We start from the raw sequence: 24,564 nt of genomic DNA, 5'->3' as shown, positions 1-24,564 counted from the left end.
CTTCTCCAACACACATTGAATTGCAAACATGTCTGGCCACTAGATGCTTGGCATGAACTCTGATCTAAGGTAGCGCTGAGAGTTCATTTTACACTCACACTGGGACTCATAGCATCATCCAGGAACACTTACTGTAGGATTAAATTATCATTTGGGCCTCCGTATGCACATTCGCTTAACAGGATTTGCATTGATAATACATTAGGGACTATAGATGACAAACGTGCTTCTGTTCCACTTCATCCAACTTTAAGAAAATGTGGCTTAAGACCGTAAACCTTGTCCTGTGAGATCCAATTAAGTTTGCTTACGTCACATCCTCTTCGTGATGGGAAAAGCAAGTCAACAATGTTGATCCACCAAAACACATTTGTTTGCATTATACAACATGTACTGCAATGTCTTGTGGTGGATGCTAAAACTATCTGAACACTGGAAATTCCATTAGCAAATGAAATGTGAAGTGCTGCTTTGAATGTTTTATGATCATGATCATTTCTAGTTACTGGTGTCGTTCAAGTAAAAAAAAAGACTTACAAAAAAATGTCCTGCGAATGGCTGGCGACCAGTTCAAAAACAAATCGTGTGAAATGAAAGTTGAACCCTGGTCAATAACTAATGAGTGACAATGAGCTGCTTAAGTCTCAACATATATGATATCGAGAAGGTGGTTCATACAGAATTTGGCGAGACTTTGATGGAAAATTCCAAATTGTACCTCCTTGCACAGCTCCTCCCACCTGACAGCATTTTAATTTAAAAGGTCTATTGTTATAGAGTGGGGCATCTGACATTTATACGTGCATATGAATATGGTCTCAATACAACCAAGAGCATTAAATCTGATCCAAGCAAGCTTCAATCACAGGAGAGCAAGCTGCAATATTCTCCACAGGATTAGGCTGCTTTTAAATTGGCTGCAGAGAACAAGATGAACTGTACACCAGCAAAGTAAAATAAGCCAGTGGCTGGAGAACAAGCGAGAGAGACGAGTGTGTAATTAGCTTTGTTAGGGTGAAGGGGGGGGGGGGTTGATGCCATGTTTAACTCGAGAATGATGGCTCGGTTCTGTGAAATTAGTAAACCTTCAGGATATTATCCAGTAGGTGGTAATTAAATTTACTATGAAACTTTTAATCAGCTAAATAAATTACTTTTCTCAATTAGCGTTGCTTGATTCTTCTTTGGAGAAAATGTTGTAATCATTTCTGCCTTACCTTGTTATTATGAATAGGATGGCAGCCCGATTTTAGGGCATTTAGTTGAAAAACATTAACTCGTTAAGATGAATAATAGTAATAGGAGGAACTTGCTCTTTTGTAAAAGTTTTCTGCCCTTATGTTAGCGGGTCACTTCTTTCACTTGAGTTCATGGCGAGGACTGTGTGAGATTATGTATAATTCTTATATAATCTATGAACCTATGTATAATATACATATATATATATATATATATATATATATATATATATATATATATATATATATATATATATATATATATATATATATATATATATATATATTTGCTATTATAATCGTTCACTCGGAAGTTTGATACATTTGTATATCTTTTAAAAAAATAAAGGGAGATGGGGCATATGATTTGCTTCCTCTTGTACCCCAGTGTTCATTTTATCTTGACTGAAGTAAAAGTGTTTTATCATTACCAGGTGTCCAACCAAGATAAATAAATAAACCGAACTGAGACTGTCAAAGGGGAAAATAAATTGCTTTATCTAAATCTATCTAAGTCTGCGCCACACCAGGAGTGGAAGTCAGTTTGGCGTTTTTTTTACATAATCCTAAAATAATTCAAAACAAAACATCTTGCTTTCAAGGTTTTGCGCTTGGCAAAGGGTAAATTGGAACTTTCTCGTTGCAGCAACGGCAAGACAAATATAATGTTGTTTTGACCAAAAACTGAAAATCTTTTTAACAAGCTACTATTCAGACATAGCATTTGTACATTTGGATTGTTACATCTTGTTCTAAGTCTCTCCTACCCAAACAATTCTGTAGACATCTGTAGAACTGCCAAGAAGACATGGAGGCGAATAAAAGATCACTTGAAAGTGTGCTTGACGAAGGATGCCACTGGATTTTCTGTTTCAAAAGTTCCTGCACATTAAGTTGTATCCATTCAAACATGAAAATATATTTGTATGCAGCTTAGCCAAGCTCCAATGAGAAAGTAAAAAGTTAATTATTGGCATGCTTGAAAGACTGCAAACACTTATTAGGCGGCAGCGGCGTTAACGCATCATGACTTGATGTCTGCTTTTTTTCGTTCAGTGAGTTGCCTGCAGTAAATGTAGAGCGCATATAAATCCATCTACACTATTATAGTTGCAGGAACTGAGGTCAGAGTGCCAAAATATTTATCAATAGAAACAAAAGGACTGGGTAGTCACTGCCCAAAAAGCTGCAAGGTGGACCTAGCGGTTATCTGTAAAGATGTCAGTAAGATCGCCTGCTTCCCAAGCTTATGTTTTATCACCATCAGCATCTATAAGAATAAGTTACATTATCTCTTGTTTACGTGTGCATCACTTAAGTCAGGACACTCCAGTAATTTAGCATGTTTACCTTCCAAATGCAGTGACTGCTTGAAACTAAAAGGTCCTCTTTGATTTACTTGAAAGTGTCTTTGACCATGAAAGGGAAGAAGAATCACTCATCAAAAGACCTAACATTGAGTCCTGTAACAGAAAGTCTCGGCACATCTGTTGAGTAAAATATGGTATGCATCTCAAGCACTTTGCCATTGTAGATTCCTAAAACAAAAGAAGAGTGAGCCCAGGGTGGCCCTCACTCTTTATCACCTGGTGCCACATGCGGGCAGAGATGAAGGTTGAATGTCTTATCACAGACACACCATTAAGTCCCTCAGCTTCGTGTGGAAATGTGTTGAGCAATGTTTCCAGCCTCTGTGATCTCAGCAGAGGTGATTGATTCTATGATGTGCTAACCAACAACAACCTTGATAAATATTTCTCTGTGGACAGAGAACCTTTCAAGGGGTGCGTCCTTTGTTAAAGGGACAGCGTTACATCATGAATTAAATTTAGTAAAGGATTTTAGCAGCAAAGCAGTTTCACTAATGTTCTTTTGAAAATATTTAATTTTAGGAGCCAGAACATCATGTTGTTCTTTAGGCCGATAAATCGTTGAGTTTGAAGAGTTGAATCGATGAAGAGTTTGCATGGTTGGAGGAGGATTTCTATGTCACATGCACAGATCTGTACACTAATTGACAAATACAAAATACAAAACTACTGATCCTAGCTTTTTGGGACCTGACATACACATACACTTTTCCTTCTTAGAACTCAACGAATAGCCACCCCATAGTCTTCATGGCAAGCTAGTTATCAATGGTTCATATACACGAGACAGGATTCAAGCAATCAATCAATTCATCATAATAGATTTACTGCTATTACCTGTTACCAGGCAACGAGATGTACTTAACAGCACCTCGAAAGAGGCTACTGCTAGTTTTAGCCAGAATCAAAGTGGAGGTTGTTATCGTAAGAGCATAGACTTAAAAAGTACAAAGTATTTTCACACAAAGTATGAATAAATAGATGGTAGCATTTGAGTTTTCTTTTAATTTAATTTGAACCTTGTGAATTCATGCTTACATTAGTAACTTGCAGAACTAGAATTGGTTTGTGTCAAGTTGCAATATTTTCACTCATTGCTTACAGACACAAGCTGAAGCTGAATGAAGAGTTCTGATGAGTTTGAAATGTTCTCCTACATGGTGGTAGTAATAATCACTAATTAAACCATGAGGGGAAAAATAACTTTGAACATTATCTGTTTTTTAAACATAAAAGTTTGTGCAGTTTGCCATGAGGAAATGCACATATAGAGGCACTTGATCAGTCAGCAAGACTCCTTATAAATTCTGCCAGTAACTCCCTTGAGGCACAAGCTATCTCGCTTCCAAATGTTTGGCAAACGCAGCTCAATGAAAGCAAAGTTTAATTTTGGATAGCACTAATATAATACTCGTATCTACAGAACATACAACAATGTTTTACTATCTGCATCTTTAGCTGCAGCTATACTCCTCTTCTTTTATGAGTGATTAAAGGTCAAGGTTTGATAAAGACAAAAAAAAAACACCTTCATAGTTCTATTAACCATTCTGCACCTTGTCCTGCAGATTTCACCGTCTTGGTGAACAGACTCATCAATAGTTTTCATCCCCTTGGCAAAGTATGGTCAAATTTCTATTGTAACAAGATTATTTGAAGACAAAATGGTGCAAGTCTGTAAAATCCACAAACCGCTTCAACTGAGATGGATTTTTCACCAGGCCAAAGTGTTAAGTGTTGTGTGCAGATATTTACTCATTCACAAATCATGTTCATGACATTCCTACAAAGTCTTCATTGCTGATGGTCATCCTGTTAACCTAACATACAGTACCATAATGTTTGCGCTATATGATTCATGTGGTTGTTAGTATTATGACTAAGATAGCATTTGAAAATATATACATTTCAATATATACTTTGTTTTGTAGAACCATTATTTGCATGAACGTTCCCATTGTTCTTTACATCGCAATGCATTCTGGGTAGTTACATAACGAAAGTGAGGAAGAAGCCCATGACGAAAATGTCAAATCCATAAAATTATAAAGATTTATGGGTGCTGTGAGCCAATCTGAAGCAACGTTGCCACAGGATGGCCATTTTGGGGCAGGGCTGGTCGAACACAACAAATGGAGCACGGGTTGCTCAACACAACAGATTTTCAAACTGCTTGTGTTATCGGGTAAAGGTCAGCGATGTAGTTAGTGACACAACTACGACGCCTTTTTCTTTTTGAAAAAAGAAAAGTCTGAATCATAGCCATTTTTCTAAGGTTTATAATAAACCAATCCATTTTTGAATCCGTTCAGAAATCTGCAAATTACGGGTATTTAATTGAGTGAATCATCCAACTTACCGCAGTGCACCTGAGCAGTCCTTTGTTCGAAAATGGCCAAGCAGTGTCGACTGAAGTTTCATGTTGTTTTTTCCTCCATTGCATGTTCGGTGTCTAGTGGTCTGGGGTCGTCCATAGCTGCAACTACAGAAGAAACAGCATGGTTCAGGTGTTCTACACTTCCTGTCTTTCGTGTCTTTTAGCTCAGTTTCCACTTACCACTCGTGGGCGTTAAGGTTCCTTCTGAAGAAATATGGTAGGCACTGTATTTGGTTTTAACCATAGTTTTTAGCAGGATACATCGGATAGCTGTCTCATGAGCAGTAGGCAATTAAAGGCCTCGAATGCATCCGGGCTAAAATAATGAGAGCACAACAGCCACAGGCCCTGGTCGGGGTTTCTTCTAAATGAAAAGAAAGAGGGGAAATGTGAGTAAAAAAGTACAGGATACATAGGAGAAAAAAATGATTACATCACAATAAACTCAATATTTCACAGTGACTTTGGAAGCTGTACTGAAAGGTGGGTTTAGTTCGTTCATTCATCCATCCATCCATTCATGTTTCGTATGCCCTGGTTGTTTGACAACAGACCACAGCTTCAGATTCTTCATACAAAGTAAACCATAATTCAACATTCTCGAATCAAACACAGAACGCTGATTAATTAAACATAACAGCAGCAGCAGTTTATTGCAATTTTGCAATTACCTGTTTGTTGTACATCTGCTGAGAATCTTGAAGGCACACACTCTCGACATACTCCTATGTGAATGCGACAGGAAGAAATACTCCCTTTGCTGAGAGTTTTAATTTCCATTTAAAATGTGGATTTAAATAAATGTGTCGAACCTTTAAACAATATCCTCCATGTTGCAGGTATCTCATGGTACAGTGCGGGAGACAAATATTTGCTCAAGAGATAACAGAAAAAAGCCAGGAGTTCAAGTCCCGCACCTTACTGGTTTGGAATTCATTTTTCCCTTGTGTTTGAAAGTAGAATTTAGTGGACACATAGATTACTCATCTGTAACCCTAGCGTGACCACTAAAGCCCTGTATCTCAACAACACAGCAATTTGTAAATTGCACTGGAAATATCCAGCAAGTGGTGGAGATATTCATGAGGCAAATGCATCATTCAAAGACATCCACTTTATGCTGGAACTAACACACTACTTTAAATCATTAGAAAGTTGGGGTTAAACTGGAAGGAAAAAAAAATACTAGAGGAAAAAAAACAACAGATTTTCCTGTCTCTGCTTTGCTCATAGTGACGCATTGGCAAGTACATTCAATTTCATGTTTGATAAGCTCTCAAGTGAGTGGAAGCGATGACCTTGGATGCAGACGTAACTGATGGCTAGAAAGCATCTTAAAAGAGAATGAATCAATGCTTCTGTGATCTCCTCCACCCCATCCTAACATTTTCTCCTCTTTCATGCAAATGTAGGGAACGATTTGAAATGAGTTACCATAGTGATAATTACAGCAGTCTCTGCTAGAGGGAAAAATATAAACTTGCCTTCAAACCTCATTGATAAAATACAAGCATTGAAGATGCAATGAGCAAAGGAAAAAAGGGAGCAACATGTCTTTTTATGGAGGTTCTCTAAGGCTACGACAATCAAAAACGATAAAAAAAAATAAAAAAAAGTCTATACTTGGAATAACTTCCAGTTAAATCATCATGGTTTTGTTTGTGGTCTTTAGAAGAAAAGCACAAAGTCATGCCCTTAAGTCCTTTAAGGGCATGACAAATCTCTTGAAAATGTCATTTAACATGGACTGCTGCATTGTAACTGATCCGTGAGCAATGGTTAACTGTGGCCATACCAAACTGTAATAATAATAATAACAATAATAGTGCAAATGCACAGTAAATGGATCATGTTGTGAAATTCATTTGAAATTTAAAACAGTTTGCTGGTGTGTTAGTCGAAGCTCTTTAGGTGGGTTGAGCAGTGGTCCATTTTGCACGAGACAGGAAATAAAATACATATAACAGGCTAATTTCTGTAACAATGTGATTCATGATCCTTACATCATTTTGGTACATCATTTTATTATTATTATTTTGGAGAATGATATTTTTGTCTTGGGAACTGTTTTAAATTGTGCATAATATGTATTCTTTAAAAAAGTAAATGCAGCACAATACAATTTGTAACAATAAAAATTAACACAAATGTTAAATCATATCAGTAGTATAGTGAACATCTGGTTAAATAAACTCACATCCCATAGTTTGGAGCAAACATCGGGGTCATGTTTCAGTCTACCTGATAAATCTAAATTCAATATTTATCCTCCTGTAAATCCTCCTTGTTTGCTGCTTTGGCTCAGAGTTGCAGTGTTTGGTGGTTGTTGTTTTTTTCCTGAAAACATCTGCCATTTTTGGCAGAAACTACATTGAGGGCAACAACAAAACAATGGACTGCAGGAATGAACCGTATAAAACATGGAGGGGAACACTGGGTCAGCAGATCATTTTCTAAAGGTTCATAATATAGAACTACACATCCATTAATTTTATTAGTTAGATATTGCACTTGTTTTTTTATGAAGTGCATGTGCAAGCAGAGTCAGCTACAGCACCAATAAGAGCTAAATATGACTCATTTAATTTAGGAAAGAATTGCCAATCATAAAATGTTACTCAACAGAGGTTTCCCTCCACACAAATTAACCACACTGATTTGAAACTTGTAAGGGAGATGGCGTAAGCATGACGTTATAGCACCGTCAGCAGGGTGCTCTCAAAGGCCTTGGGTGAAATGAACACCGACTAAAAGGATTCACTCCCACAACAAGAAGCCAGTGTATTAAAAAAAAAAAAAGATAAAGTTGAAGGGTTTTTCATCAGAATGGCTAATGGTTCCCTAGTGGGCCGGGGTGTTTTGTTTATCTCTTAATTTGAAAAATTAATGTGCTGTATAATGCGCCTCGTGTTTGACGGTATCTACAACAGTTGATGAGCTAAAGAGAATTCATACCGCAAAATATACCTCAGTTGGATTAGGACACACTGCTGACAACCCCAAAGAGGGGAATCTTGATGAGGAGTCTAGCAAAAGCTGGCGGATGTGATAACTGTGCATGGGAGCTGAAAATCTCCTGCAAATAGAGACGCGTGTAAACACATCTCTGTAGCTACAGAGAAGAAAAATGCACTGTCACTCCATAGGATCAATATTGAAATAGGGGATATAATCCGGGATTACTACTGCTAAATTTACATGGCACAAGATATGAAAAGGCATTAAGATTGAAGAGCACAACTCGATAAAGGATAATACGGGGAACAAGAAACAGAATACATATGAGAGTCCACGGCAGGGGTGTGCAGAGACCTTTGGAGAGGCAGATGCTTCAAATTGAAAAGGGGGCACATTGAACTTTATATTATTATTATCATTATTATTATTATCTATTTTCTACTGCTTACTTGAGTCACTTTAAATGTCTTAATTGTTGAACATTAGCTCTGCTGACCATAATTATTCTGTGCCCTACATCCCAACACCTGCTGCTTCTGACCAGTTTTATTATTTTTAATATATGAATATTTTTGGAGCAAAACCATCTAGCCGTGCTTTCATGTGGACTCTTTCAATTTCATCACATTTTGCCATTTTGAAAATGAATGAGCACTGTCCAAATGAAGTCACATTGTTATGCCCAAATTTGAGCCATCTCACTGTTCTGCTTTGAGAAACTAGAAATTATCAAGAATAATATTCAACCACTAATATAAATATATATCCAACATTTCAGAAATGATGTGCGATATATTAATTGTTACAGTAGCCTATATATATATTGCAACATTTAAAACCCCATAATATTGATTACCAAAGCATTTTTAAGAACAAATATATTTGTTCAACCTCTGAATATCCCAGTGGTATATCTTTTTTTATAACAAAATAGCATTAATAGAATAAAAGAGCTAATTAAGTCATTGATTAGTCTGAGTCTCTGTTGTAGACATTACAAGGACTCCATTTGTTTCTCTGCAATCTCATGAAAATTCATTGCTAAATTGCCTCAGTACTTCTTTAAACAGGTCTTGTTAGAAAGCAGTGATGGAAAAAAAAAAATGCAAATTATTGCATTCACTGAAGATTTTACGGAACGACACCGCATAGTAGGCAACATGTTCCTGCTCTATTTATTTCGTCAAGAACTATGCTAATGATTGGAGTCAACATATCAATTCCATTGATATTTGGTGTATCTTATCATCACATAGGATACAAAAACCTGTTTCTTAAGAAGAAACCAATCCCACAGATGATTGAGAGCAAAAAGGCTAGGAGGGGCTCTACTCTTCGAAGCCTATACATCGCCTTCACTGTCCTCATTCTTGCCCTCAATTCCCAAAGCAATCTCAAGTCAGCGGTTCTATTAAAACAACACAGCCTCATGCAAATTGCTACTGTCAAGCCTCTTGGTTTTATTTCTTGTCCTGAAAACAGCTCGATGCTTTAATGGAGACCGCGTTGTGCAAACTTTGCACCATCAGGTAAGATCAATGATATCTATAAAACAATTTGACAATGGGCGCTGGCCCACATCCATGTAAAATGAGTATGAGGTGACACTGAATGGATGAACACTTAATTGAGAGTGAGTGCAAACAAAGCATGTAATTACAGCCAAGGACAACAAATCCAAGATCACCTATGCAGCTTTTCAGTCGACGTGTTGCCGCCGGAAATGAATTATCCTAATTGGCAGGTGAAAGCATATGCTTTTGTTTGCTATTGCAGCTAGCAACTGTTAATGACCCCAGCACACACATCAAATTAGCTGCTACTCATCCATGAACCTGCAGCTGAAAAGAAAACACTTTTCTTAACCTTACATATATCTTGTCAATTTAACTGAAAACCTTTTAGCGCTGTATGACTCACTTACCGGTTGCCATTTCGTCATCACAACTCATCCTATTCATTAGGTGTTTGCATATATGCATGTTCTTCTCAACATTAACACCTGCCATTTGTGAAGCTTTGTTAGTTAATTACTGATGAGTAAAGATAGCAAAGTGAAGCTTTAAATTTGCTTCATGAACCAGTTGGCAAGTTAGGGTGATTTGAGTCCAATGTTCAGTCAATACAACTGGTTCATGAAGCATCTTGAAGCTTCATTTTCCCACCAGTATTGATCAGGAAGAACATAATAATAATGATCTTGTCAAATACATTTGACATGCTACATTTTGCAGCTTTTCATTATCAACCCCTTTGATTTCATTATACACATTTACTTTACATTTTGTTAGGTACAGTATCAGTGTGATATTGACACCCGGTATCGGTACTCACCCATCATTATAATGTAGAGGCAGTCAATGTCAGGGCCTTTTAAAAAAAATTGGGCCACATTGTGTGCGTTCAATGGAACCCCTAACATTGAAAATATTGCACAATTCTGAATACTGTTTTACATTATAGCAGTAATTTTGTCATTAATGGGCCAAGATTATGTCAATCCCCACTATTCCGATGTTAGCTCACTGAAAGTTCATTTGACGTAAATTTGCCGCAACATTCCAAGGTTTTTGTTTGCTATTAAATCCTGCAAAGTTGTATTAAGCCATGTTTAAAGCAGCTTAACACCACCAAAGGTTAATATATGCTCTTTACAATACACAGTGGGAACCATTCCTCGCAGCCTCTCAACTTAAAAGTGAGAACTTCTAAGCTTCTATACAAAAACAGCAGGCCTGGAGCTCCAGTGTCAGTCATTATGTTAATTTGCTGTGGCAGATTAAAAAGGAAGCAAAAGAAACACATTGTAAACAGTTTCACACTGCATACACAGGCTAATCTGCCCTGGTGACGATAAATACAAAATAAAGTGAAGATTGTTTAATACAAGGCATTGTATGCTACATTACATTTTTTTAGTTCATTTGAAGAGATTTGGCACGCGAAAAACAGCAGTAACCTTATCTTACCTCTCTGTTTTCTCCACTTTGTTTAATTTAATGCTTATGTATAGTAATGATGATGTAGTTATCCTATAAACTACTAGCTCTGTGGATTTCTTCATTTTTCTTAATTAAGAGATAAACACCGCTATTTGCATTTTAGGTACATGCTTTTTTTTTTCCTCATTACAATAGTAATGACATTTCAATAACATTGAAAAATTATTAAGTCACACATTCCCATGACAACATGCATTTGGTGTTTAAACTGGCAACCTACGAAATTCAGCGTATGCACTTAACACTGCGGTATCAGTTGAAAAAAAAGTGTTAAAATTGTATCCAGTTTAGTCACACATCATTTAAAAAATGTCAGCAACAAATAGGTTTTAAATCTATTGGAATAGTTTTAAAACCTTCATCCAATTTCTAACTTGACTTGCAATTATATGACAAGTACATCGACTTTTCTGTGGCTTGATTTAGACACACAGACTTTATTCAACATATCCTATTTTAACTGGGTACCTGAAACACTCAAATGTAAAGAAAGCAAACTGATAATTACTGTAACAAATTTGATTACCACATAATAGATTTAATTGTCATGAGACTTTGTGGGCAGCTAATCATGCTGATTAGCCTAATCTGTTTTGTTTAAATTAACCAAACATTCTAATCTCGACCATCGTATATAATCTCAATAACAAACTTGGTTAAATTATTTTATTTAGGGCAGTGTCAATCCAAAACTAAAAGAAATGTCTTTGTTCTGTGTTTTGAAGGGTGGTGCCCTTGAATGAGATGCGTGAACTTGAAGGTTGCAATGGCTCACTCCTACGCGCACGCACACACACACACCGAAGTGTTCTACCCCATTAAGTTCTCGCTAAAATTGGGTGATGTTTGCAGGCGGAATGTTAGCAAATCCTTAGTGACAATAGGCAAGATAACAGGGGAAAGAGTTTCTGTAAAGGAGACTGCTTTTACATAACTTCCAGACAATGTCAGTGTACTTTGCAGGATTTAAAAAAGTGCATGATGAATCTCAGATAATAAAGGCTTTGCATTTGGTGGTTTCTTCCTCAATAGGTCAACACTGTCTGGGTCACTTGTCATTTGATAATGGTCAAAATTTGTGAAATATAAATTAAGAACAATTGCCCTAAATTTCAAACTGCAGAAATTCAATTTAGAGTTTAAGATTTTGAATTGACGTGTGAAAAGGTAGTGGCATTAATTTTTTACATAAAAACAATGACGCAGAATGATGATGAGAAATAGATCTTATTCAGATGGGCAGCCATTTACAAATGATGGAATACACTTCTTACAATAACAGATAAGGTCAACCTAAAGTTACAATGGCAGTCTTATCTCAGCTTTTAACATTAAGTGGAGCAAGGTAAAATCTGCAACGCTTTGACGTGGTGTATAATGGACCTCTTTTAAATACCAGCGAGATACTTTCTATCTTTCATTGTGTGCAACTTCAACAGAATTACAATATAAACACAGAATATGTGCTTATGGTGGCTGAGATAATCAGGGTTAGAGAATGAGGGCATATGCACATCCAGAATCAGCTTGTTCATCTTGGAAGTCACACGTCTGCTCAAACTGCTCACAGCATCTTCCTCTTCTCAAACTCCTAAAGACAAGAGAGGAAGGAGAAAAGCAACAGGGAATAAAGTGAGACAGACAGACAGAAGGGAATTATTTATTTGTGTTGATATCTCATAGCTCTTTTGAAAAGAGAGAAACTGGCTGTGATAGCAGGAGAGAATCTGTTTCTATTTTCCCTAGAGTGGACCACACACGCATGCCGGTTCACGACCAAGTCGCTGCAGTCCATGAAAAGTATTGAGTGATCGGGACAGCTCTCACCGCCAATAATCTGATAGACTTGCTTTATTTACAAAATCAGACCATGTGACAAATATTTTAGAGATCTTGCACAAAAAGTAGACTGGTAGACGATGCCCTTCCCTTGGAAACCTCCATTGCATGGGATCTGGGGCGTTAACTTAATGCAAATGCCATTTATCAGGTCCACAGAACACACAAGGACTGGCCCATTCCAATAAGGCTTAGAGATACCTAAAGGTATACTGCCACCCTGAGGAGGCATTGGGTGAACGTTTTCAACGCCTTCAAAGCCTTTAAAGCCTCTTGTTGTTCTGGGAATGAGCAAATGAATTAAGAAACCTTTTGGTGGGTCAACAGGGGAGTTGGGCAAGCAGCTGCTTTAACAGGGAGTCAGCAGGGCCAAGTCATTTGGGATGAAGCTATTCAAGAAATAACTGTATAATGGTATGAAAAAGGGGGAATGAGAGAAAAGTAAGAGATGGTTGTAATGCACAGACGCTTTCAAGGCGTATATCCACAGTGTGGGTGGCGGCTTTGACAGGAGAGCGGCACCTGACAAGCAAAGGTGTCAAAACTTGAGGGAATGGAGGATGCCACTCAAAAAGTGACGCCAGACAATGCCTTTTATTGAAACAGGAATGAGAACAAGAAAACATGTCAGGAAATAGGTAAAACACATTTAAAGGAGAGCAACGGCAAGCTGGACCGACTGTGCCAGAAAGTGTGACGGCATCAGACTAAATTTCGTAAAGCGAAAATTGAATTGAGCAGGACTCCGTGTAGGAGTTTGTAAACAAAAGTTAAGAAGGTTGTAATTATTCTTGCATGTTAATGAAGTCGTCAGATGAACAACTTTCCAGATATCACCTTCCTGCACCAGAGGCATTACTAATTCCAGCGGCTATCACAGTAAATATTGCATATTTGAATTAGTTTCAAACCGTGTCATCCACAAACAGCTTGGGAAATTTGCAAGTGACGTGTATAAATTTGGAGTTTTAGGCAAACCTCTAAATTACTGCTACTCCTGCACAAATTGAAATCCCACATGTAAAGCTTTAATTAATGTTTGATTGAAGTCATGTATCTTTTCATGAAAGTAGAGTGTGCAATAGAAAATGATGTTACACAAATCCATAATTTAAAGCTACAGTATTCATGGTATGAAAGTTGCATTGAGAAATACGATCCTGCAGTCTTGAATATTAACAGAGACGTATGAAGGATGTGAATGGAGGTGGAGGGGGCAAAATGTGCAACCATATTGCGTGTTTTTCTCAATTACACTCAATGATTATGAATTAAACTTAGGGGAGGGGGTGCGTGTAAATCAATATTCGCATTCAGAAGAGCCAGCAGCGGTAATGAAGGTATAAGATGACGAATGAGTGTAATACATGCATTCCACTTTTTATATAACCTTTTAACAACGATTCTGTTGAGATGTGCTGAAATAAAGACACAGTAGCCTTAACTCACCCACTGTCAAATGTGCATATATTAGATTTTAAACTACTTTATGGCAGATTAAAAGTTCCAGCTCATACCGTCCACTATTAGATGATACTATATATATAGTCTGAGTCCCAAGTACATGTAATAAGGAGAATTTTTGCATAATTTGGGTTTTATTTGGGTGCATCAATCTTTTGAGTTTTTTTTTTTAACTGTATATGTCACCTTACTAAGATAATGGCCAAAGTCATTGGTAACATTTGTTTTACCTAAATCATCTCATTATACTCACCACTTTACATCCTTAGTTGAACAGATATACAATTCTACCCTTGAAATTAAATTAAGGGTGACACACGTAAATATAACCGCTACCCACAAGACCAGCTATGTCTCCTTTAATTACTTTTGAATTAATTTAAAGATGCACCCTAATTTGTGAGTCCTCTGACAAAAAGAACATCATGAGTATGTACCGAACAGGATTTAATTGCTCATGATGCTGGTTTCCATTTTAAGGAAAGACTCACCTTGAACATAGTGCTGCCCAGCTGGGCGGGGGACATGCTGACGACAACTCCAGCCGATTGCAGGGCAGCGATTTTCTCTTTGGCGCCTCCTTTTCCGCCAGCGATGATAGCACCGGCATGACCCATCCTACGCCCGGGAGGGGCAGTAAGCCCAGCGATGAAGGACACCACGGGCTTGGCATTCGCACCCTGGACACATCAGCCAAGTGAAAAATAAGGAAAACGAAAAGAGGTGAAAAGCGGATAATCATCCCGTTTCCAAGTGCGAGGCCTTTTAGCATCCTAATGGCGTACTCATAGGCAAGACAGAAAGAAATATAGGAGAGGGAGTGTGCATAAATCACAGCAATTTGTTTTCTGCACCTGCATTTTATTTATGCATTACAAATTAAACAACCCATGTCCTCTCATTACAGAGCCCTGGCGATAAGAGTCATATGCAAGCAGCCGTCTCTGTCTCAGCCTGTATTATTAAAACAAAGGGTCAATCAAGCAGTTTAATTGCATGGGTTGGTGGATGACCAGATAGGGGCCAAGGCGCCTGCCATCTCAAATCATCTCATTTCGGCGATGCTAATTAGTCATGCAGCCACTGATTAGCTCAGCGCCTGTCGGTCTACACTGTTTGCTCCTTGATGGATATGGCGCTCAACAGTTTAGATCATTTCCAAGGTGAGGAGCGATAATATTTCATCCGTCGCAATAACATCCTAACTGGAAAGAGGGATAGAATATCAATATAGCGCTTCAAATTATCCTTAAAACAGAAATACAAAAATACAGTCTAACATCTAAATTTGTAGGCACTCAAGGTCAAATTTTGTATTTAATATTGAAAAGGTGTGGGCAACAATATGGACATACAATTGATAAACACCAGATATCTCCATATTAAATTATCAACACAATAAAACTACTAGGAAAACTAAGCATTTTTTCAGAAACTGAAAACTTTAGTTAAAGCAGATTAGAGCTCACTGTAAATTATTGACATAAAAAAGAAATCAAACATTTTACTGCAGCTCTGTATTAGAGGGGCAATTAAGTCACAAAGGTTCTTTACAATATGTTCTACGTGTCCCTACTAGTCAAAATATGGTATTCTGAATAATATTGCATTTGTGAAACATAAATTAGGCCATGGGCAGCCATTTTGCCTTTTACTGCCCCATGCTGTCGACTGAAAATGTCAGCAGTGTCAAAGGGCTCAGGCAATGACCATCATGGCTCGCCTGTTTTCTGGGTTTTGTTTGTATCCAAAATACCACCAAATAATGTAGGATGACTTTTTTTTTTTGCTATTAAATCCACCCAATATGTAGAATCTGCACTGGGCCTTATCTTTCACACTCATGTTTGTCTTTATATGTCCCCTGCTGGGTATGTACAGTAGAGTGTGTGGGCATCTTTCTTGCTCTCTCCCGCAAATGTTTGTCATTACTTGGCTTTAGTTGCAGATCCCCGGCAAACATAAGATGACTTTTGCGACTAGCTGGCCTTTGTGGTACATTTAAGGACAAGGCTAAAAATAATATATGCGGCTGCCCGAGTTTTGCGTGCAGTTGAGAGTGGAAAGAAAATCTATAACGTTGCTTTTGCAATAAATATCTATGTTCTTATCGAGATAAGAATATTGTTCAGCCGTAACATCAGAGCACAACTGCATCATTAGAGACTCCTGTGGTTGTCATTCTTCCCACTTTTTTCCAGACATTCAAATCTGAAACATTTGTTTCGAGGATTGAGGCATTGAGGAAGTACCATAATACATTGTCTAATGAATATGATGACGCACAGATGGCAAATAATTCATGAATACTCGGGAGTGAGAATATTGTGCATAGAGGCGAGCATCTTGTCACAAAAGACAACGCTTGCGTTTTCTGTCAAAGCCAATTGTGAACAAGTATTTTATGTACGACATGATTTATTCTCTCTATTAATGTGCCATCCCAGACACCAAGAGTTCATTCCTTTGGAAAGGAATGCCATAGCAACAATACTGAAGTCAGTTTAGCAGGGTGGTTTATTCAATAAACAAGATTAAAAAGTGAGGCTAATACCACAAATGTGACCTGATGAAATACTGACATGACTGCATCCACATTGGGAGTCTGGCATTGAGCTAGCTCGGCTCACATTGCTATGCGGTGTTGTTTCCCCAAAATAACAAAAGGGTTTATGTAAGCTTGAGGGAGACAAGCTGGGCTAAAATTCATGAAGCTGAAATGGGATGGAAGAAGTATTACTAAATCTTCATGGAAGCTTGGGCGAAAGATACTCAAGCAAATTATCATGCGATTATCCTGTGTAAGACCTTATTTCTGGATTCAGGAATCCCACAAAACCAAAAGCAATGCTTAGCAGAACTTTGATACAAGTGACTTTTAATACCATATTATGATGGCAATCACGGCGGAAATTGATACCCAGTGAACCTTGAAATAAGCCCTGCATTATAAAATCTGACGGAACCAAGAGGGGGTTACAAGGTTGTTTTCTTGGATTTTACACAATTATGGTATTGACAGATTAACTCTGTCTCCAGCCATTCAAAATCGACGTAGTATAACAAACCTTTGCTCTACCCAACGTGATACAAAACTATCAGTCACTAATATTGATAATTTGGTACATCATGCAGTCTGCATTCTGTGGTGCTGGAGCAGAATTCTGAAATTCAAATGCTCTAAAAAACATTTTGTAATTCATCCTCAGAATATAAACATTGTGAAAAATGAGTTCTAGATGCACTTTGTTTGCTGTCAAGAGAAATTAGAAGTTATCTAAGTTGGTTATAAAAATGCTGTGTTTTATTATTTACAGCATTACAAATAATATATTGGTTCATCTATTTAGTAGGTCAGTGATTTGCAGTGACTGTAGAATAATTAAATGCTCATGAAGCATAACTTGGACATCTGTGGTGATAGTAGATGACTCATTAATTACGATTGGCGATGACGTGACATTATCTTTAGTAGACGTTGCCATTCGATGAGGAAGTCGAGGAGTGTCGCTTCCTATCCCCAAATTACTTCTACCTCCTACCGCCTTGCTACTCTGGCGATATGAGATGATAAAATGAGCTCCGACACGCACGACCATATTGACTTCAATAAACACTGCACCGTGTGACATCCTAAATTGTGAGGTACAACACTTTCTCTGCCGTGTTCTACCTATTCGGCTTTCAGTGCAGGCCATGTTACCTACTCTCTTTCTTGCTTCATTTGAACTGCGCCACACTGTCAACACTTTGGGTGACGGGCTGTGGTGGTTGCTGTTCGCGCTTATTTGTAGAAAGGGAGCGAGAGAGAAGTTATTCTCCTGAGACGCTTGCAGGAGATTTGCATGCATTAGAGTTACTGAGGGTAAATCAAATCAATTTCTCAGCTTCAGCGCACTATAAGCACACAAAGAAAAGACAGAAACAAAACACGCACACACGGTAAGTAGCAAAAGTGCAGGTCCTGCCTGGATTTAAAAACGTCAATTACGGTTTCTTGCCGCACAAGCGAATCATCTCGCTGTATTGTATCGTCACAAAGGACGTGTTGCTCGCCAAGACGGTAGATTTACGGAACATGCCCCATGAGTAGAACAATGCTCATCCGTCATTCTTCATGTTAAACGCAAAACTTTGCAGAGAAAAAGAGGGAGGCCTGAAGCAATGATCAAGAAGAAAGACTAACAGAGATTATATTGTGTTCTTGAGTCAGGCTGTACTGAAAAATTGGAAGATTATACCATATATTGGATTGGAGAGCGTTAAGTAAATAAGTAGGTGTTCCTTACCGAGTTGTGTTGTTTAAGATAGTCTGCTGCATTCTCCTCTGCGTTGCCTCCAATCTCTCCAATTAAGATAATGCCCTCTGTCTTGGGATCCTGCAGGAACACCTCCAGGCAATCTATGAAGTTTGTACCGTTGAACGGATCCCCGCCAATACCTTTGCAGGAGACAAAGCAAATGTGTGTTGTGTACCCACCACACTCCCAGGAGCATCCACGTGAATATTTGAGGACCACATAACAGCGCAGCCTGAGAAGCGAATGCAAATCAGGCGAAGCCAACTTTAAGCCTCATACAGTCTGATCATCACAGCAGCGACGGGCTCTTTCATGGCTCCTCATTGGGGATTTGTGAAAACAATTCAGCGCAACCGGAATTGCTTCTGGTGAGCAAACGAAATATTAATAGATGGATTTACTTTGAGAGTGATTTTTGTGTATTCTACATCTCGAGTGTATTTCTTTATTCTGCTTTATCAGGCGGTGCCCTGACTCTTACGTTTAACGACTTCCCAAAGTAATGAGACCTCCTTACCTTTTGCACACTACAGCACTTTTCATTTAATTTCAATTTGGACAAAAGATGACAAACTCTAAAAAGGTTCCCTAAATTGCACGTGGATTCCATAACATTTGCGTGGTTACTGTCTACAAGAACAATAATTTATCAATGGGTTCTTTGACATATCACTGACGGAATCATCCGCCCCTTTCAGAGCTAAATGTTGAAAGTTGAAGACTTGGACTGGGTGCTTATTAAGTAGGGCAAACACTTTCAGCAAGACAACAATCTGAAATGCGGGGGAGCAGTTGCATATTAATGAACTACAAAGGGATATGAAAAGAGAAACCCTGTAAGCAAACCCTGTAGTCTTCATAAATCCAAATCCATCCATTTTGCGTACCGCTTGTCCCCACGGCGGTCGCGGGCGTGCGGGAGGCTATCCCAGCAATTGGTTGCAAAAACAGAAATTCAACTGCAGGTTTCCAGTAGCTTTGAGAAAAGTTAACAGGACTTTTATTTAAATTTGTTCCACCACACTTCATCTTTAATGTTTCCTTTCGCCTCAAAAAAGATTGCCACGGACATTAGAGACATAAAGCGCTTTCTAAATTCTATGTCCACTCCAAGATTACACCTCCAGAAGCCCTGCCTTCAGAGGCCAACATGAACAAAGATCTGTGGATCATTAAAAAAAAAAAATACCCACACATTTTAAGAAGAAAAAGTTATGAATAATAATCAAAGAGAAACACATTCACAGCAAAACAGATGACGGTAATATTAGACATTGCACCAACGGTAATTTGCTGCAGCCCCGCAGGTCAGAGCCGGACTTTAAAAGACTCTGTCGCAGTCCCACCAATAAACCACTTTAATAAACTCTACGGCATTAAACTCCGTTGCAGCAGCGGCTTTTATGAAGTCAGACTGCAGGACACGCTATAATTAAAATGTCAAAATCTTAATGAACCCAAGTTGCTTTTGTGTTATTTTGGGGGTCAGACTTGACCTCCGTTATTGGTTGGGAGATAAATTGGCCAGGAGTTTGTTTGTGTGAAATAACAAATGTTCTTAATAGTTGTGTTGTCAAGAAGTGACCGCGCTTGCCATTATGAACAATTGACACTGACACACTCAAACGATCTACATAATATTCAGAACGCGCAAACATTAAGAACTGTCTCTCCAATGTGACAATATGGAATGGTTCATGACTGACTTAGTAATAATTAATTCCACAGCACAGTGGGGTAATTTGGAAAAACGAATCAGCATATTTCATCTACGTGAGAACAGCAGAGTATTAAAAGAATATTTTGTTGCATAAATGATGGCCTTTTGGTTAAACATTAATGCAGCGTGGCAAACAACACTGAGCTTACCGATGCAGAGGGATTGGCCAAGGCCGACCTGTGTAGTTTGGTGCACGGCCTCATATGTCAGAGTGCCTGATCTAGAAACAATACCTGATAAAAAGGACAAAGATGTTAGGATGTTAAGATGTTGTTTTTTGCGGGGAAGGGGGGGGGGCGGATGAATCATCAACAGAATCAACTTTGGTAATTATAGCTGATTAAGTATGAAACAGATATCTGATTAGGGTTTAATTTAAATGCAGTGATGGGTTCAATAACATTTGATTTCATTAAACTTGAATCAATTCGAAATAAATACAACTGTGGAAAACTCACCGATCCTTCCTTTTTTGTGAATGTGGCCAGGCATGATTCCTATCTTGCACTCCCCAGGCTAAAAATAAACAGTTGAAATCACAAACATTTGAAAGAAAAACAGAACAAAAGACAGAACACGCAGTTTTCGCTCAACCTTTTGGAGTGTCAAAGTCACTCCCTCGTGTAGCTCAAATCATGAAAGACTCGGCAAAGCATCCAATTAGGTTGTCTCTGTTGAGTTTGCACTGCATAAATCCATACAAATAATCTACAAACTCTTTTGTGTTTCTTTTCATCCGGCAATGTATTTCATTTCGAGACTGTGCATGTGTGCATTCAGCCTAGTGAACAGTAACATAGAAAAGCCAATACCGTACATGTTCACCTGCTTACATTAATGACTCCCGGGCAGTTGGGTCCGATGAGGCGAGTGGTGCTCTGGCGCAGGAGTCTGTGTTTCACTTTCACCATGTCCTGTTGGGGGATGCCCTCAGTGATGCACACCACCAGGGGAATCTCAGCATCAATGGCCTCGATGATGGCAGCTGCAGCAAATGGAGGGGGCACATATATCACGGTGGCATCAGCTCCTGTGCCTTCCTTCGCCTGAGGTAAGAAACAAAAGTGGATTAAAATTGGCAACTGTGAAACTGTTAAACACTGCCATCTAATGTCTATTTTGAAAAATGATTGCAAACACGTATGTACAACGTGAACAAATTCACCTCCTTGACGGAGTTGAAGACAGGCAGGTTCAGATGAGTTTTGCCTCCTTTGCCAGGAGACACACCTCCGACTAACTGCGATCCATAGTCAAGAGACTGTTGACTGTGAAATGTCCCCTAGGTGAGACAGAGATAGAAAAGTCTGTGTGTGAATGAGTGTGCGATGAGGATAACTCACTGCAGGGAAATCAAGAGACAAAATTTGTCATCCGGCATCATTCGGCAACTTTCACCAGGGCTACGTTAAAGGATACAAAACAGAGAATCAAAAAGTTTTTTTATGGCAGAGATGATGGTACAAATTCTCAATAAGAAAGAAATAAAACTGCCTCCGCAGAAAAATAATGACATGGGTGCAGCTCAAGCACTTCTCTGAACAGAGGGAAAGAATGATGGCAAAATGTACAAAATATAAAATGATTCACATTCTGTTGTTATGATATACACTGTACATTAGCTTGGCTTTATGGTCTCAACCTAATTCCATTCCACAAAAAAATATATATTTTCAGCTTTCAATCTATCTTTTAGGGGAAAAAAAATCAAATGACATTCAAAACAAATGAGCCTTTTTGTTTGTTAGTCACCATGCTGGTACTTGCAGCCCAGTCATCCGGAAAAAAGTGGGTGGCTTCAAACAAAAGGTCTCGAGTTGCTCAACACATCAAGGTGTGAATAACATAAAATAAAAGATGGAGTCTCATTGTCTTCTTTTGATCTGAAGTCCAAATGTATTTTACAAATTAACATTAGAGGCTGCCCAATCACTTTTGAGATTTATTTTCTTCTTGCCATTGTTAATTAGTTTATCAAAGCAGACAAAACAGATTTTCAGCTCAACAAATCCCATCAATTAGTTGCATGTTAATTAGCACCGGGGATGCTGAGACAATGTAATGTGGCAAAGGGTCAGAGTGTACAAGAGGATAAGTGAATGATTTTCGAGTACAGATTACAATTTACAACTGTTATTGAGAGGAATTAGAAACAATGAATTATCAGTTCCATTCGAATGTAATACACCCCTCCCCTCTGCTAGCGTTGCTGTTTTTTTTTCCCCTTACCATCATTATTACTGCAAATGGGACAATAAAATTGAAGAATGGCTTGCTTATCAAGCCAGAAGACAAAATGTATTCTCAATACCCCTGGCTTCATTTCTCATCCTTTTCTAATTACCTGAAGTGTTCACTGGAACCGTTTTATTATGTTGAGGGCAAAATGGTGGAGAAAAATGGCATGTGGCCAAGCACAAAGGGGGATGTAAATCGGCAAAGATTCATGTTTCTGGGCTGTCAAACACATTTGTCAAGCTCTGTTATTCTCCTTGAGCACACATGTCCAGTGTATCAATTGAGTTTTGTCCTAGATGTTTTTATAGATCGGAACAAGGACTTGGACACAATTAAGGACTTGTGGCCTGCTCATTAGCACATGTTCAATTTGGGGAGAGAAGGTGGAGGTTATCTAAAGCAAAGAAAGAAGTTCAAGACAACTAGCTGTCAATTAAGCTGATTTCCAATGCACTGCAAAGGTTTAACTGGTTGAAAGTTGTTGTTTTCCCCCCCCACAGGAAATTACTTAAGAGATTATACAAACCTGAAATGCAGAGAGAACAGAAATGTACCGTTTTATAGGTATTGCTGGAATAAGTGTGACTTAATAAATTGATCATGAAATCACAGCATTATGTGCAAAAATCCTATTGCATGTTTAAGAAGATATTTGCTTAAAAAGGTTCATTAGAACAAGTTATTGATATTTCATTTCACTACTGTACATTCAAAAGAGTTGCACTAAGTTCCATTAGCACAGAAATCATTAAAGATCAAGAACTGGGAAAATATAATGATGAGTGATGCAAACACTGTTTGAATTGTATAAACGTTTGAAAAAGAAAACAAACCTGCTTTCCTGTGAAACCTTGACAGATGACCTTAGTGTTCTTTGTGATGTAGAGGTTCTGTCTGGATCCTGTATAGCAGTGCCTGACGCCACTTTGCTGCACTGAACCGAGGCAAAAGAAAAATCAAATTGCATCAGGTCATTTGCAATTTGCAACATCTTCACTGATTATTTTCAAAGGGAAATTCAGCATGGTGTTTTGAGAAACAGTACCAATTCTGGTTAGTTAAGGCTAGCATGATATACAATTGACTGGACTGGGTTAACTGCTTTAAAGTAAACCAATGTCTACATATGTAAACAAGAACGATGTTGTGCGAGTGTGTCATGAGAGGATATTTGTAATATAACGTGGGCTAACATCAGAGTCATGAAAACAACCCAACCGTAACTGACATTTGAAGCAGTCAGGCGTGTAAAACCAGCGATCACGAGTGAACTTTGCTCTATTGCACCTCAAACACTCAACTTGTCATTGACAATGTGCAAAGTACAGTTTGCAAACTCGAAAAGGTAATGAGGGCGTGAATGTAGCAGTCATAAATTCCGAAAGCAGGTTTCCAAAACTGATTGAATATAAAAGCAATTGCATCCGCTTTAAGATCAAATGTGCTACACAGGCCACAGTTGAAAATCTAACCTGGCCTGTGAATTCACAACTGCAGCATAAAAGAGCTAGTTGGCGTCCAGTGCCTTTACACTCAATTCGAGACGCTAACTTGCCTGCGACCATGCTAACTGTCAGATCACTCTGTGCCCCTGAAGCACAAGTAAAATAGAACATCAAACTAAAAGATCTAAGACACAACACCCCAAACAGAGTTCTGCAGTAATAACAAAAGCAATTTGAGGAATCCATAATGCTTAATACTTACAAAGCAGCCTGCCAAATAGCCTGCAGTGGGACATTTTCGGTCATTCGCCAATGACACCGGAGGCTTGGGACCCAAAGCACGGGTGTTAGGTGCCCAGAAATATCCCAGTTTTAAATTACGATAAGTCGATTGACGTGAATATATACATTTGTTCGTGGGTTTATGTATAAACTTATATATAAATGCTTAAGCATTATACTTGCACGGGCTTTGGGGTATTTTTCTGGGACTCCTTATGGACTAAGACGGCATCACATAAGCAAACAAAATATATATTCAGGCATAGAATCGGCTTCTTCGTATAGCTAGTGCAGTGTGGGTATTGTAGTGTTACATGACAAGCGACAATA

At 38.3% G+C, this 24,564-nt stretch overlaps 1 protein-coding gene across 1 annotated transcript; it reads right to left on the bottom strand.

Moving 5' to 3' along the window:
• Window positions 1-12,153: 12,153 nt before the first annotated feature.
• Window positions 12,154-24,366, bottom strand: suclg1 (succinate-CoA ligase GDP/ADP-forming subunit alph). Its single transcript, XM_088373473.1, has 9 exons — window positions 24,215-24,366; window positions 23,341-23,441; window positions 21,435-21,551; window positions 21,103-21,315; window positions 20,728-20,785; window positions 20,419-20,502; window positions 18,538-18,689; window positions 14,740-14,928; window positions 12,154-12,536 (listed from the first exon to the last, which is right to left on the bottom strand). Exons 1-9 carry the CDS (start codon window positions 24,246-24,248, stop codon window positions 12,510-12,512), a joined length of 975 nt encoding a protein of 324 aa, XP_088229599.1. The 5' UTR covers window positions 24,249-24,366; the 3' UTR covers window positions 12,154-12,509.
• Window positions 24,367-24,564: the final 198 nt, after the last annotated feature.

The sequence above is a fragment of the Syngnathus floridae genome, chromosome 4 (genome assembly GCF_059516105.1).
Source record: "Syngnathus floridae isolate MCC-2025c chromosome 4, RoL_Sflo_1.0, whole genome shotgun sequence".
Lineage (NCBI taxonomy): Eukaryota > Metazoa > Chordata > Actinopteri > Syngnathiformes > Syngnathidae > Syngnathus > Syngnathus floridae.
This window is presented reverse-complemented; position numbering and strand designations above follow the sequence as displayed.

Excerpts from the sequence above, each read along its gene's own strand:
- suclg1 (XM_088373473.1), bottom strand. The coding sequence starts at position 24,248 with ATGTCCCACTGCAGGCTATTTGGCAGGCTGCTTT. Across the intron at positions 21,552-23,340 it reads AAGGTTTCACAGGAAAGCAG|GGGACATTTCACAGTCAACA; the intron begins GTTTGTTTTCTT and ends TGTCTCACCTAG. Across the intron at positions 18,690-20,418 it reads TGGCCAATCCCTCTGCATCG|GTATTGGCGGGGATCCGTTC; the intron begins GTAAGCTCAGTG and ends TCTCCTGCAAAG.